At 43.9% G+C, this 15,875-nt stretch overlaps 1 protein-coding gene across 1 annotated transcript; it reads right to left on the reverse strand.

Annotated features, from left to right (window-relative positions):
- Positions 1–1,371: 1,371 nt before the first annotated feature.
- LOC115361778 (G-protein coupled receptor 37-like 1) lies at positions 1,372–15,421 on the reverse strand. The gene is made up of 4 exons (XM_030055405.1): positions 13,957–15,421; positions 11,102–11,410; positions 7,343–7,714; positions 1,372–6,054 (listed from the first exon to the last, which is right to left on the reverse strand). Exons 1-4 carry the CDS (start codon positions 14,659–14,661, stop codon positions 5,881–5,883), a joined length of 1,560 nt encoding a protein of 519 aa, XP_029911265.1. The 5' UTR covers positions 14,662–15,421; the 3' UTR covers positions 1,372–5,880.
- Between the last annotated feature and the right edge of the window lie 454 nt (positions 15,422–15,875).

Raw genomic sequence — 15,875 nt, forward strand, 5'->3', positions numbered from 1 at the left:
CGATTTATTTTTTCAGTGTCTGGAGGTGTCATGATGTTTACCTCCTCCTTTCCACCAGGTGGGGTCACAGGTTAGTTTAGTTCAGGTCAGATCTTTATTGTTCACGAGAAATTTGGGTTGTAATAAGGGCAACACCAAAAATAATAAAACTGTATTTTTCTTCTTTTATTATCAGAGGTATAATTTGACCATCCCATCCTAACTTGGAGATGTTTCTACTGTATTTTATTTTGGTCCGGTCTGTGCGTCTTTGCATGTACCAGATGTATTTTCTTTCTTTTATACGTGTGTGCGTCCTCATATCATACCTGTCGTTTTCACTTTTACCTCTGTATGTTTGCTGGGCTTTAATAAGGAACAAATAAAAATACAATATATTCAAATTAAAGCTGTCTGAGCCTGCCTGGTGTGAGCACTGATTCAGTCGGAAAGTTTATCTACCCTTTTTTTTTTATTCATCAGCCAGCTTACCTCTCTCTCTCTCTCTCTCTCTCTCTTTCAAGGCAGAAGAACATCATTTCCTCTCAGCCCTTTAAATTTGTAAATCCCATTCACTGGTTGCCGTGGGTAACCGGGCTGGGATGGAGGGGGGGCTCCATTGATTAGAAAAGAGTTTGAGTTTCAAAATGAACAGAACTGTGTGTGTGTGTGTGTGTGTGTGTGTCTTCGGGCCCATCTTTTTCACACGTGAACGTGGTCCGGTAACCGTGGCAACGGGACAGCAGTGTGAGGACATTGATATTCAAACGGGAGCTCGGCCCGGCCACACAGACACAAACCTCCTCTGTTCAGAGCCTGAAAATAACTTCATAACTCAGAGCAGAAACCTCTGCGACACCGTGATGAACTGCATTCTGGGCCTGTTCGTCAAAAGACACATTCTGAAATTATATCAACAAACAAACAAACAAACAAAAACATTCGATTTCTGTTTTCATTCTGAGAAAATCTGGTGCAGATTTTTCCAGGAGCGTCTCGTTGGGTTTGAGTCGGTGGAAGTGATGTCATTTGTCCTCCTTCCCCTTGACGACTTGAATTTTAGCCAATTAGACAACGGGAGGGGCAAACGCTATCAGCCAATCAGCTTCCTGTGCTGTTGCCACCAACTTTGTTGCGTCTAAACCAATAAATTAAAATGCTGTAACTGAGTCACCAGTGGAGAAGAAACTTCAGCGAGGCATAAACACTGCCAGCGTCTGGAGTTCAAATTCCTACTGATGAAAAAATAAAATACTAAATTTTTTTAAGTAAATCCAGCAACTCTATATTAGAAAACATACTTCAGTAAAAATTGAGTTCTACATTCAAATGTCCCATCACATGGGAAGAAATCAACAAGAAACGACAAGAACAACAAGAAATCCACGCAACTTAAGAGTTTAAATTACAAACCTTTATTTATAAATTACCACCTCTACATCTGATTTGCTGCTTTTTGCCGCACTCTGGTTCTGTTTGAAATCTTTTCTATTCACAAGATGAGTTTTCCTCGTCTGGTTTTCCAGTGAACGTCACATTCAGGAAAAGGCATGACAGCCTGATAAAAGTGATTTGAGTGGACTTCCCCTTTAAAGGGTTACCTTGAACATATTGATTTTTAGTCATTAATTTCTAGTTTCTTAGCCAGACACTTGTGAAGGAGACGTAGCCTCCTGCCTCCCATGACCTGAAACGAAATCGTTTTCAAGGGACATTAACATAACCTGGCTCTGCTAAAGCTAAAAGAATGGGAGGCAAAGATGTAAAAAAAAAAGAAAAAAATATATGTTTACTTTTTGTGCACCATAGAGCTAAAACAAAGTGTTGGAGTTGATTTTAAGTTGCATAAATGTTTTTGAGAACATGCAGAGCCCCGTAATGGACATGGGGAGGAAAAAATATCATGCAGAAGCAACAAAACTGGAAAAAAACAAATTTAAACACTTTTGCATCATTTCACAAAACTTTTGCGTTCACTCGGAGAAACTTTTTGCATCACAAAACGTTTGTGTGTCTGTTTAACGTGCACAACGCTGGACTTTGATGCTCAACACGTCCACCTGCTGCAGAGCGAGAAACCAGGGGGCTGCAGGCACTTTGAAGTTTCTGCACTAGTCTCAAAAAATCCACAGTTTCTCAAGAAAACACTAAAGTTTTGCAAAAGAACACAAAAGTATTCAAGTTCTCTTTTTTTCTCCTGAATGGATTTTTTTCTGCCTCACACCCATTTTGTGACTCAGGGCAGCATATCCTTCCCTATTTGTCTCCATTAGTGGAGGCTAAATGCTGCAAATGTTGGTGCAGTGATGGCTGGGAAAACCAAACTTTTTGTATTCCAGTTCCACCAACCATCTGACTTGGCAGGAATTCTGCTTTAATTAATTTCACCCAGTCAAAGTATCCCTTTAAAAGCTCTGATTTCAGTACAACAAATTGTCACAGTTATCTTTGTTTCTCTCTGATTTCACAGCAAAATTTATTCCAGCGTAAAATCACAGGTACATCAGACTCGACCTTCACCAGTTCCAGCAACGACTACAAGTTTCAAGTGGTGTAAAATGCCTTTGTAATTGTAATCGTGCAATTAAAATGCAATATATAAAATGTTGAAACAGCATAAGATTTCCCGTTTGTAATCAGATTACTGTAATCCTTGAATTTGTGACTCCCCAACCCTGGACAAGACAAGACATGAGATGGTGTTTGACCACATCTCCAGCACTTTCTACCACTTTGTTCTACTGTTTCCAGGCAGCATTACAACTTCAGTGACAACATTTTAAACACAGTTCAAGCCTTCAGTGACTTGACTGAAAAAATATTCTTAATCTAATTGTCTCTACCTATTAGTAGCCTATGTGCTATTAACCTTAAGCCAGAGCCACAGATTACAGAAGTTAGGCAAACCAGTTTCAGAAAGAGTTCCTCTCAAAACCACAGAATTAAAGATGAACAACAAGAGTTCTTCCCTTTAAACAACACAGGTTAATTCCCAGGGACTATGCTGAAAAAAAAAGTACGACCTTCAAAGACATTTGGAAAGTCCAAATTTTTTATGTTTAGCAAACTACCTTTTTTGCATTCTTAAGGGAATGTGCCAAAGTTTTGGTCAAAATCTTTTCCCGACTTCCCCAGACTGGTATTTTGTGGAAAAATGTTGGAGTTTTCCTTTACCTGTGGTTTCAGGTAACTGTATCAGCTGCTTCGCAAGTCAACACATCACTTCAAGGTTTTCAAGGTCTACCACGTCACCTTGAACACCTCATGACACATTCTGTTTTGTTCTTGTTGGATGGAGAGCCTATCTGCAGCAGCACCAGCAGCTGGAAACTCTGTTGGTCATCTTTAGTTGTGATATAAAGGACCTCAGTCCTGCCTGGTTTGCCAAACGGTTTATAATCCATGTCTCTGACTGTGTGTTCACACTGTGAGCAACCACTAACCCTAACCACCAACTAACTAACCAACCAACCCACCGGGAGCCACAATCGGCTGGAGGGTCAACAAGCTGGCTGCAGCTGAACTTTTCACAGCCATTGGCCGTCAACAGCTAGTCTTACTTTTACATATCCTTCCCCTCGCCCAGAAACGATCAGAGGATGGCAGCACATTGGTTACACTTAGCAACTACAACGCTGCAGCATCCAATTCAAAATGGCTGTTATATTATCACCACCTGAAGAAGTCCAAAATAATTCCTTTACTGCCGACAGAGCTGAGGAGCCTGTGGGAACTCGACTGACATTTGGAGGGTATGTTTTTGTCCAAACCCAACCTGAGCCTGAGAGTTTGCTCGTACTCCCGGACATGATCTCTAAATTTTTGTCCGAACCCATCGGGACCCAAACTCTGTTGGACGATCAACAAGTTGGCTGTGGCTGAACTTTTCACAGCCATTGGCCATCAACACCTAGTCTTATTTGTACGTATTTTCCCGTTTCTCCCCTTGCAGAACATTTGCAGAACATTCAGTTTCCCAGTGGCACCTGAACGCTCTCCAATGTCCGTTTTCGAGCATCAGGTGGAGCATGAATTTTCGGACTTGAGATGTAACTGCTCTTTCCAACATGGCCAAAGAAACCATTTGAGATACATTAATATATTCTTGATAACGAACACGCTGCAGCTTCCAGTTTCCCAGGTTTTTTTTTCATCAACACCACTTGAAATAACCGAAGATCGTTTGCAAGCTAAGGTGGTGCTGGTTTGATCGTTGACAGATGACTCCATATTCTCTCGCTTCCATCTTTTGTCGAATTTTTTCAGCCAGACACATGTGCGAAGTCGCCTACTTTGGGAAACCAGAAAAATCCAACAGCAGGTGAGTCGCTGGCAGTGTGAACACACACTGAGTCTCTCTAATCTAACCAGCTACCGGCTGTTGTACCAACCTGTGTGGACTCTGATCGACTGACAGCAGTCTGGGGTTGAAGGGCTGAGGAGACGCTAAGGCACAGTCGGCTCTGACATACAGAAAACTTCAAAACCATGAAACGCAACACTGTGACAGAATATATTACAAAAAGCATGGACATTGTTGTGACATAGAAAAATTGCTAACTCTTTCCTTCTTACAGAGAAGTAATTAGTTAAAACTAGGATTAAAAAGAACTACATTCATGTTTTTGTTTTTTGTTTCTTCATCTGCGCTAGTTGAGTTCGACGGTCTGACGCCGCTGTGCTACAGACGTATTAATACACAGCTTCCTACACGGTTTCACTTCCTGTACAAAGAGGCCGTCTCAGCAGTGAGGCGGCCCACGCTGCATTCACATATTCTTTACATCCTCTCTCCCTCCTTTCCTCCCTTCCTTCCCTGCTTCCTTCTTCCCTTTAGAAAATGAGCTTGTAACGACTGGATTGATGGCTTAGTGAAGCAGCACATCCTTCACAGAAACAGAGTGGATAGAAAGGCCATGTGTCCTCTTTCTCAGTGACGCCCTGGCACAGTTGTGGGGCTTTAACCCAAGTCACGACAACAGCTACCCTGCATCTCAAAACCCATTATTTCCAATGGCTTATGTCACATGACGCCAGATTTTCAATGCAGCCAGCAAAATGCACGCACAAGGCTCGGCTTGCTCACACCTTAAGTTTGCCGTCACTAAAATTCAATCTGCACTGGGAGCTGCCCAGTACAACCAGCATCTCGGTGGGTTGGATTCTCATGTTCTTATTGCAATGCCCCTCGCCTGCCAATCAAATAAATGGAAATGGTAAAGGATTTTTCTCTGTTGGTCACATTTAGCTACCAAGGTCGTATGTTTGTCGCAGGCCAGATGCAGGGAGACGGGGCGGGGCAGTTTGACGCCTGACACCTGCTACTAGAAACTGTTCTCAGAGCAGCTGACCAGGGATTAGAACCATTGCCTCGGCTCATTTTCCACATGGCAACTTCAACTCCTGAGCCGCCGTCTTAAAAAAATGTCAGCTGAGGAGGATTCTTGTCATTTCTACCCATTCTGCTTCTGAACTCAGACTCGTCCACATCAGAGCAGGAAGCTGGGGGGGAAGGCTCTGCCCGCAGGAAACAGGCTCCCGCTATTACAACAGCTGGTTGTGCAAGTACAGCAACTTACTAACTCTGCTACTGGAGGGGTGACACGGTGTCCATACAGCAATATCATACAAATAATGGAGGAGGGGATGGAGAGAAAAACAGAGAAGGGACTGGAGAGATTGTGCAAATGACACAAAGAGGGCAGGAAGGGAGGAGGAGGGTTTGTGGTTAACACTGGAAGGACACAGAGGGAAGACATAGTGAAGAATAAAAACAAGGCTGCAGTGCATTATGGGTAAAGACTGGGTTACAAGAGAGGCACGGGAAGACAGAAGCAAGTGGAACGACAGAGCGATGGCTGGAGGGACGACGAAGAGATGGGGGAAAGGGGACCGGTGGCTCTAGCTGGTGATGGACAAGATGGCCGTCGTGTCTTTAGCCTTGTCGAAGAAGATGGACGACTCATTTACTGTCTTCAGCTTGACCTGGGCGGGGCCTGGCGAGCCCTGGGCGGCGGCCGGCTGGCACTCCTGGCAGCAGCAGCAGCAGCAGTCCATGAAGGCCTGGCCGAGAGCCTGGAGGACACAAGGACAGACGGGACAGACGTTAAACTGCTGTTCAAATAAACGGAAGAAGGAAAACACTTTTGGGTTCCTCTGAGAAACTTTTTGGGGTTGGAGGCTCGAATTAGGGCCACAACAGTGAGAAAATAATGTACAGAACCTAGGGAGGGGCTGGGGTAATATTCTGAGAGAAAAACTCAGAGAATTTCCAAGATTAAAGTTGTAAATTTATGAGAAAAAACAAGGATAATCATTGAGATTAAAGTGGTAAATTTACAGGAAAAACTCATGAGAAATTCATGAGAAAAACAAACCAGAAACTTCTGAGATTTAAAGTCACAAATGTGCAAGACAAGATTAAAGTCGTAAATTTAGGAGATAAAACTGAATCGGCCCAAGTTCCGGTGATGTCTCTTCTTAAGTCCAGATGCTGATCAGAATCTTGTGATTCTGGGCTCAAATCAGCAGGATCTGCTTGTTCCTGAATCCCATGTCAAAGTAGAATCTGCTGAGGTGATCGGCTGCAGGCCTGAGACACGGCCAGCAGGGGGCAGCACAGGTGGAGCCACAGACAGAAAAAAAGAATTAAAGTAAAAGAAAAACTTCTTTAATCTTAGAGAATATCCAAGTTTCTATCTCAGAATATTAAACCCCAAACCTTTTTTCCAGTTTTTCTGATGAATTTGGAGGTTGGAGGCTTGAACATCGTACTTCAGGGTCAGAGTTTGAGGTACATCCATTGGTGCCCAAACTGTTGTCTGCAAATTAACTAGTTTTCCATGAAGAACATCCACACAAAGTGAAAAATCAACCTTCCAGCTGCTCTGAAGCAGTCTGAATTACCCAGTGGAACACACAAGGTTTATTTTTTCAGTTTGATGCAGCCAGGCTAATGACTCCCATACACCTCAAGTCTAAGCTAACAGGAAATACTACCCATAGGAACTGAACTACTGGACAATATGAAGTCCAACATCTGGTCTCAAATCTGGGGAAGTCAGAAAAGGGGGTATTCTACCCAAAAGTATTCCTTTAAAGTAGTCAGATGGAGCGTGAATTTTCCGTCTTGAAATGTAGGTGCTCTTTCCAACGTGGCCGAACAGAGCACAAATGAACCACAAAATCAAATTTGAGATGAATATTTGAATATTTTCTTGATATCGTCAATGCTGCAGCCTCAAGTTTAGCCTGGTCTTGTGACTGAGGAATTATGTGATTGCTTGGCTTCTGTTTTTGTTACTGGCGGTGAAAAAACATCTATTTCCAATGTTTCAGTCTTTGTTATGGACGTCAGACCTACCTTACATAGACACAGCAGCAGCACTGGCGTCACCGACGACTTGAAAAACAACAGGAAGTGATGCAGCAGCGCCAGGATGGCCGCCGTGTCCTCGGAGACGGTGATGTGCGTGTACGCCAGCGTGATGTTGCAGACATGCTCGGGCAGCGCGCAGACGCCGTACACCACGGCCAGCGCCAGCACCGTGCAGCTCAGCTGGCGCTCCACCGCCTGGTGCTGCTGCCGCTTCTGATTGGACGAGCGGTCGTCGTGGCCACGCTGCTTCTGGGCGGAGCTGGAGTCGTTGTTGACGTTGCAGGTGGCCAGCTGGCAGAGGACGGTGAAGACGACGGGGAGGCAGAAGTAGCAGCCGAAACACCACCACATACGGCCCTGAAACACACACAGATGTCGAGCGATTAGTTGCTCGACATATAATTAATTTTGATAATCAATTAACTGTTTTGGATGATTTCAGTAAAAATCCCAAGCAGTTCCTTTTCACCGTTCATGCCTTTGTAAAATTAATACTTTTTTTTTTTTTCAGACTGATCACTTCCCATGAGACTTTGGCTTTATTTTTCAGGCTTTATTGACTAAAGTATTATCTGATTAATTGAAAACGTTATTCCTATGTTAATTGACAATAATAATAATCATTACAGTTGTTTAGGTTGATGCAGAAACAACAGCTGAGACACATTCTGTAAAACCCTGAAACCCAGAGAAAACACCAGTAACTTAATATACAGTGCTGTGGCAGAAATCATGCCATAAACATATTTTTATAAATGTGCTTTTACAGAGTCTGTGGACTGATTTTACTTAATTTAACTCAATATATGTATACATGAAGAAGATACATAAGAAGGAAGGCTTCTCTGCAGAGGAAGCCGATCTGCTCGTGCACCAAGTGAAAGTGCAAACGCAGCAACAGTGCAGCTGGGCACAGCTCATTTTAAGAGCGACACACCCATGGAGTTCAGATGGACACAAGAGACGTTGCTGTTTCCACCTCGTGGACGTTGGATGAAGAAATAGCAACTCAGCTGCTTGGAAACTAGAAAAGACAGTTGGGTAACGCTTGTTGTTGCTTTGCGCCGGGTGGAGGAGAGGAGCCTCAGTCTTTTATCAGATTACAGTTCCTTTCACAGAATACTACCAACAACACTGTTGTACTGTAAACCACTTCACTCAGAATCAGACTGAACTATAGTACTTATTTTTACATTTGCCAAACCACCACAAATGATCCACTTTAGTTCAACATCCTCCTCTAATCTGATTGTGGCTTCTCTTGTCAGTCAGCAGGTAGCAGTTCATATCAGACTGTTTTGGGTTTTTTTTTTCTCTCTGAGGCACAAAAACACAGAGCCTGCTGTCCTGCAGGATCATTAACTACAACCATTCACTGGCAGCCCTTAATGTTTTATCTTGATATTAATGGTGGTATTAACTCAGTTTTCTTTTTTTGTCTTGTTTCCAGCTGCTCAGGATGAACATAATATTTTCCTTGTGACTTTCAGGAGAAGGTAGATAACGAAGAGCGGCCACAGCGCAGAGGACAGGCGGGCCCCATGTGACTGCTGATAAGACCAAACGCCAGAATCAGTTTAACATCCTTCACCATGCACATGTCCTATAATTGCATTTATTCATTAATTATTCATGGAGGCAGATATAGAAGACAAAACCCTGCATATGACCTCACAGCGTGAGCAGCTGAAACACCCAATCACCTGGATGCATTTTAACAGGCAGGCAGATTTTTTTTCCTCGTTGTTTTCAATGCAAGAGAAGCATTTTAGAGACTTTTACAATGATGTGCTCCTCACTGTTACCCGCACTAGGCGCCTTGCATTTTTGCTGGAGTGCAGTTGCTCGGTGCTGGTGAATTGAAAATGTTTTCAAAATCTCCTTTTCCTATCGTCCCCAGACTGAGACCAGATGTTGGACACCATCTTCACCTCTGGACGTCCAGTGGTTCAGTTCCTATGGGTAGCATCTCCTGTTAGCTTAGCATAAAGACTTGAAGTCAATAGGAGTCATTAGCTCCATCAAAGTGAAAAAAAAGTGAGAGGTGAAGATGGTGTCCAATATCTGGTCTCAGTCTGGGGAAGTCGGGAAAAGGGGATTTTGCCCAAAATGTTGGAATATTCCTTTAACCTTGACTGATTCTACTGATGTAAGTAGTTTGGGGTAGTTTGTGCTGTTATCACTGAATCCTTCTGAAGGAATCTTAACATCACTTGTGTCCACAATGCATGGTCGTGGGGAAGTCGGGAAAAGGGGTAGTTTGCCCAAAATGTTGGAATATTCCTTTAATGACTTCACAAACTGGAGCTACAAGAGAGCAGCAACTTCAAGGCTCATTAGTACTGTGTTCCAGACTGATGGTATCATGTATTTCTATGGTTTATAATACTTATATAATCCAGCTGAAGGGCACCAGCGTCGGTCCAGCTGATCGAGCGGCTGGCAGCTCGATGTTTTCTGGTTCTTTCAACAGAAAAACGCAGCAGGCCGCTTTGCTGTGTGGCCTTCAGCAGCACAAAAACACAAAGCCTGTGCAGCTGCTGTTCAGGCTACAAAACACATCCTGAGTGACCGCATCCTGACTGGGCTGCCAGTTCCACGCCTCGGGCCTGGAACCGAGTCCAGAGGGAACCTGGCGCTGGTCAAACAAGTGGCGGTGCTACAACAACAGTGTTAGTGCTCTACCTGTTGAGTCATTCAGGAAACACGAAAACATCAAAAAGCACAACATGTACCACCAAGAACCACAAACTACCACAAACTACCCTATAAACTGCTGGAAAGAACCACAAAGTACCATAGAAAAACATCAAGTACCATAAAGAACCACACAGTATCATAAACAGTCCCACAAGACTAGTGCAAAGAGGAACAAAGTACTGCAAAGAACCACAAAGAACAGCACAGTGACACACAAGATACCTCAATGTGTGGCAAACTGTAGGCTACCACAAAACACCACAAACTTTTCCTCAAAGTACTACAAAGAAACATAAAGAACTACAAAATCTACTATTACCTAAAAACAGACAGCCAGGAACAATATAGTACCACAAACTGTCCTACAAAGTACTGCAAAGAACCACAAGTACCACAAAGAATCACAAGGAACTGCATAGTGCCACACACTGTCCTACAAGGGTAATGCAAGGAACCACAAAGTACTGCACATGGTCCCACAAAGTACTGCAAAGAACCACAAAGTACCACAGAGAATGGCAAAAAATGTGTTAATTGAAATGCTTTGTGATACTCTTTTGTACACTTTGTGATACTTTGTTGTTCTTTGAGATATTTTGCTGTTCTTTGCAGTACTTTGTGGTTCGTTGTAGTACTTTGTTGTTCTTTTCAGTGCTTTGTGGTACTTTACAGTAATTTCTTTGTTAATTTAACTTCAGATATTTTTTATATTTTTATGGCTTTTATATCTTGAATTTGTCTCACTATTATCTGTTGTAATTATCCATTATCTTTCTGTTTTTATCTGTAAATTTCTAGGATTTTACTGTTTTATTGTTATTATTATTATTATTATTATTTTTACTCTCTTAATGTTTCCCATTTTAAAAATTTGTCTTTTTGTTGTTAATGGCTTTTTTCTTGAAGAGCACTTTGAGTTTTACTTCATGTTTTGAAAGATGCTATACAAATATATAGCATTATATATAGCATAATATATTTTATTATGGTCATTGCTTCGTGGTGAGGGGCAGCCCGTGCCCCGCTGTCCCGGCGTGGTCTTACCTGGTGGTACCTGAGCAGCAGCGAGTGCAGCGAGTCGGGCAGGTACAGCGAGAGTGGCGAGGACGGGGTGATGGTGCACGAGTCCACCAGCCTGCCGGTGGCGGGCGACACGGCCTGGCTGAGCTGCCACAGGAAGATCTCCGGGCTGGACAGGACCAGCGAGGCCAGCCACACCACCAGCAGCTTCAGCAGCACCGAGCGGCAGCGCTCCACCCGCCGCGCCTTCGGCTGCGAGGAGCTGGTGGCGGCGTGGAAACGGTCGATCCCCAGAGCACACAGCGAGAAGGAGGTGATGCCCAGAGACGTGATCTGCAGGGAGGAGAACACGGGGATCAGCATGTGAGGCTGACTGAACACTGACCTTCCTCAGCATTAATCAGCAATATTGCTGATTATTTTTTGGATTAATCAATCATTTAGTTTTTAAAGTGTGAAAAACAAAGCCAAAGAAAGGCTGATGGGAAACGATCAGAGCCCAGAGTGACGTCTTCACGTCTTCCTCAGTCTGAGCAGCAGCCAAAACCCCAAAGCACTGATTTCTTAAGGATATGAACTGAGAAAAAAAAGACCGTCTAGAGCCTGATTATTTCAACCATTTATCAATATCAACATTATCTATTAACCAAATTACAATTATTATTAATGAACCGACAATTCATTTCAGAACAAGCATACAGTATGCTTCTGACATATGTGACTTAACTTACACTAATTTGTCCTCTAAAGCCTTTTAAAAAGCTGATCATCCACGACTTGACTAAGGGTCATATATTTATATTAACCCCTTAAAATTCATGTTTCTCTCTCTCTCTCTCCCTCTCTCTCCCTCTCTCTCTCTCACTCTCTCTCTCTCTCTCTCTCTCTCTCCTTGTTGGGCCTACTTGTGTTAAAGGCCAGCAGCACCAGCTGATACACAAAAACGAGCAGACATGAACACATACTTAGATTATGCAGACACTGTGCACCTACACACACATTCAAACAAACACAACCTGCACCAGTCTGTGCATGCAAACACACACAAACACACACACACACACACACACACACACACACACACAAACACATCAAAACACACCCCCACACACATTTTAATCACAAATTTGTTCCCCTAAAAGCACAAACCCAGCAGCAGCAGCAGCTGGACGTCCCAGCAGACGCCGGAGCAGGTTACCGTGGCAACTGACTCTCAGTACATAGAAACGTCTGTCCTTAATGTGATGATGAGTTTGTTCCAGAATGAAATCGACACCCTCAGCAAACAGCACAAAGTGACATCTACTTTATGTGACACACAGATTTCTCAAGGTGAGGCGGGAACTTAGGGATTTTTTTTAATGAACTTTAAATAATAATAAAAAAAAAACCAATAATAACTAAATTAATTAATTTAAATTACATTTTTAGTCACCACAATTAAATCACTGATTGAGAAAACTTTTTTTTTTTTTTTTTTTTTTTTTTTTTTTTTAAATGGAGAAATGTGACACATGTAGCTTCTCCAGTGTTTTTGGCCTGCCATGAAACACACGTCTTATTCAACTGCACCTGACCAATAACCACTAATTACATTTCTCTGGTTCTGGATTTATTAATTTTTCACAATAAAATATAAACTTTGTAGATAAATGTATTTAACTGAAATTCAGTGCCTTACCTGTTTGAAATTAAATCAGGCTATTATTATAATCTGCCCTGTAAAACCAGTGTGACAGCATTTAGTCTCTCAGTTTCTCAGTGTCAATGTAAAATAGATAATTATTTATTGTGTTTTTGTTTTTAGCCTGGTCATAATGTACCTCGGGTGAGGATCACTGTGTCCTCCTTGGGGTTTCAGTGCCTCTCCTGCACAATTTGTCTTACACTATAGTTTAATTTCTCTATTCTCTATGTTCTTTTATTGTGCAAATAAAATAAAAAAAATCATATAGAAAATGGATCTCTCAGTTTTGGCTGGACTGGATCATCGGTTTGATTTCTTGCTTTAGTTTTGAAGCCGTTTCCAAACGCCTCCTCCTGTCCGTCTGTATCGCTGCAGCCTGACGCCAATACAGGAAGTGAAGGCGGATATCCCATCATTTTCCCACAAACACATCATCCTTACAGCCAGGTAAATAACTCCCACTGGAAACCAGCTCTACCTGCAGCTAGCCAATGTTACATCATTTTTATCTGACAATGTTGTATTTAACCATTTTCAGCCATTTTTCACCATGTATTGCTAATAAATGAGGCATGCATTGCAGTCTCTGGCCTTAGTTTGTTTCCAAGGGGAACGGATTGGGTTACCTCCAGTTTTGTCTCCCACTCAGATTTTAACAGGCTGCAAATAACCGTGATGACAGCTATTAGAAACAAGAAAAAACAATATAATTGTGTTGTGAGGTTTTGGATCAGTCATGAGTTCCCACAGATCACATCTTGTTTGTTCACATGCTTATGGTCAGAAAATTGGAAAAAAAATATGAAGGAGTTGTCTATGTTTTCAGTAACACTAGCATTTGCCAAGTGAGCAAGCAGTCTCAGTGGTTTTGGGGGTGTATTAATCAACATAATAACCAAAGAAAACTGAAGGTACCACTGTAGTTATCAAAGAATATCGTCCTTTAAATTTGACTCTGTGGGTCATACATCTGTGCTCTCTTCGGCCATGTTGGACACGATTACATCACAAATCAGGAATAATTGGTTCTGCATCGAGAGACCTGATTTCTCACAAAGGAGATGTTCAGGTTCTTCTTCCTGCTGGGACAAATCCAACACCACATGAGCGCAGGGTCACAAAATCACAAAGGACACCTAGGGAATACTTTCAGAACCACAGCCCCACCCCCTCCTCCATAAGCCCCACCCACCTCCATGTAAGGCACCAAGCGGCAGGTGATGTCACCCAGGATCCTCCTATGGGAGAGCTGGTTGATGACGACCACGGGAAGGCAGAGCACCAGCACCCAGAAGTCCCAGAATGCCATGCTGGCCAGCAGGTAGTTCCAGGCCGACCTCATGTAGTAGTTGTTCCAGACGATGCAGATGACGGCCATGTTGGCGACCACGCCCACCGCCAGCACCAGGCCGGCCAGGAACAGCACGGCGTAGGCCGAGTACGAGCTCTCCACCAGCGGGTAGAACGGGTTGAAGAGCCCTGGGTTGGTGTGCTCAGGGTTGGAGGCGTTACCGTGGTGATTGTTCTCATCATCATCATCACTTCGGTTTTCATCGTCCATCTCCGCCTCGGTCGTGTTGAAGTCGGTGGCTTGCGGCGTCGGCACCGAGTCGTTCTCGTACGATTGGCCAAAGGTCGACTGCTGCTCCTCGTCCTCGGCGCCGCGTGCCGGCCGGCGGTGGCGGTCGAGGTCCAGCAGCACCTCGGGCCCGGCGACGAGGTTCTGCTCAGGAACGTAGACGTCGGCCTGGTTCCCCAGCGGCTCGCCGGACCAGAACGGCTCCAGCTTGACGGGGGACTGCGGTTTGTTTTGGCCATCCGCCTGCCCGCCCACCGACACGACCACGGACAGCAGCGGCAGGTACAGACACAACCACAGACTGACAGACGCACTCATGATGGAAGAAGATCTGAAATGTGACAGATTCCCAAGGAAACACCGCAGAAAAAGAAGGTTTTTATTCAGGATGTTGTGGGGGTGTTTTACACTGGAAGCCCCCGAGGACAGAGTAGCTCTCCAGTAGAATCCCAGTTGAATATCAGTAAAGTCCCAGGAATTACAAGATCGGCAGAGCTTGAATAATGTTCCGGTAAAATACCGATAAAATAGCTCCAATTTCCAGGAACACGACGGAGTTAAGTAATGTTTGGTAAAGGCAATAATTCCAAAGTTTCCACAAAATTAAGTTAAAGTTTCTTAATCTAGAGTAAAAGTTGTTTTTTGTTCATTAGAAGCAGAGAGGAAATCCAGTAAAGTCTCAGTAAGCCTCCAGTGATTAAGAAACGCTGATTTTTACGAGATGTTTCTGAGCTGAGATCCAGTTCCAGCTGATTCCAGCTCTGGGCAGGGCAAGAGACACACAGGATGAGTGCAACTCCCCCCTCTCCCTCTCTCCTCCTCCACTTCTCTCCTCTCTCTCTCTGTCTTGTCTTCTCTTCTGTCTCTTTCAGTCTCTTTAAACTCCAATTATTCCTGTTTTCCACTTTAATATTTCTCCTGTATCTAACTGGTTCATCAGCGACCCGGCCGGCTGCAGTCGAGGTCGTGGAGCTCCAGGGTTTGCAGGGGAGCTGCGCCCGGTTCGTGTCCGCCTCGGGGGTGCTGTGTCTGGGCCGGCGGCAGCGGAGAGACTGGGCGTCCTGGAGCTCCGGGTCTCTGGGAACAAGCCGCCCTCTGGAGCATGGCTGGATGGAGCCTTTGTCAGGCTGCACACACACACACACATGCACACACACGTGCACGCCCATGCATGTGCAAACACATCTAAACACCGACAGGGACATCATACACACACACACTGCCAAAGTTTCACACATGCACACACACACACACACACACACACACACACACACACACAGACAAACAGCCAGGCCAACACAAGGAGACAGGACCTCACACACACACACACACACACACACACACAAACACAAGCATGTAAACAAGGTTGGCAGACATACATGCACACACACACACACACACACACACACACACACACACACACACACACACACACACACACACAGAGGTATACACACATTAATTTGCACAATAACACATGCACACACTGTTATGCTCATTCTCTGTCCCTCTCTCTCTCTCTCTACACACAC

This window comes from Myripristis murdjan, chromosome 7 (assembly GCF_902150065.1).
Source record: "Myripristis murdjan chromosome 7, fMyrMur1.1, whole genome shotgun sequence".
Taxonomy (NCBI): domain Eukaryota; kingdom Metazoa; phylum Chordata; class Actinopteri; order Holocentriformes; family Holocentridae; genus Myripristis; species Myripristis murdjan.

Coding starts and splice junctions, on each gene's coding strand:
- LOC115361778 (XM_030055405.1), bottom strand. CDS start 14,661: ATGAGTGCGTCTGTCAGTCTGTGGTTGTGTCTGTACCTGCCGCTGCTG. Junction 11,411..13,956: donor GCTTGGTGCCTTACATGGAG/GTGGGTGGGGCT, acceptor TCCTCCCTGCAG/ATCACGTCTCTGGGCATCAC. Junction 6,055..7,342: donor TGCTGCTGTGTCTATGTAAG/GTAGGTCTGACG, acceptor TGTGTCCTCCAG/GCTCTCGGCCAGGCCTTCAT.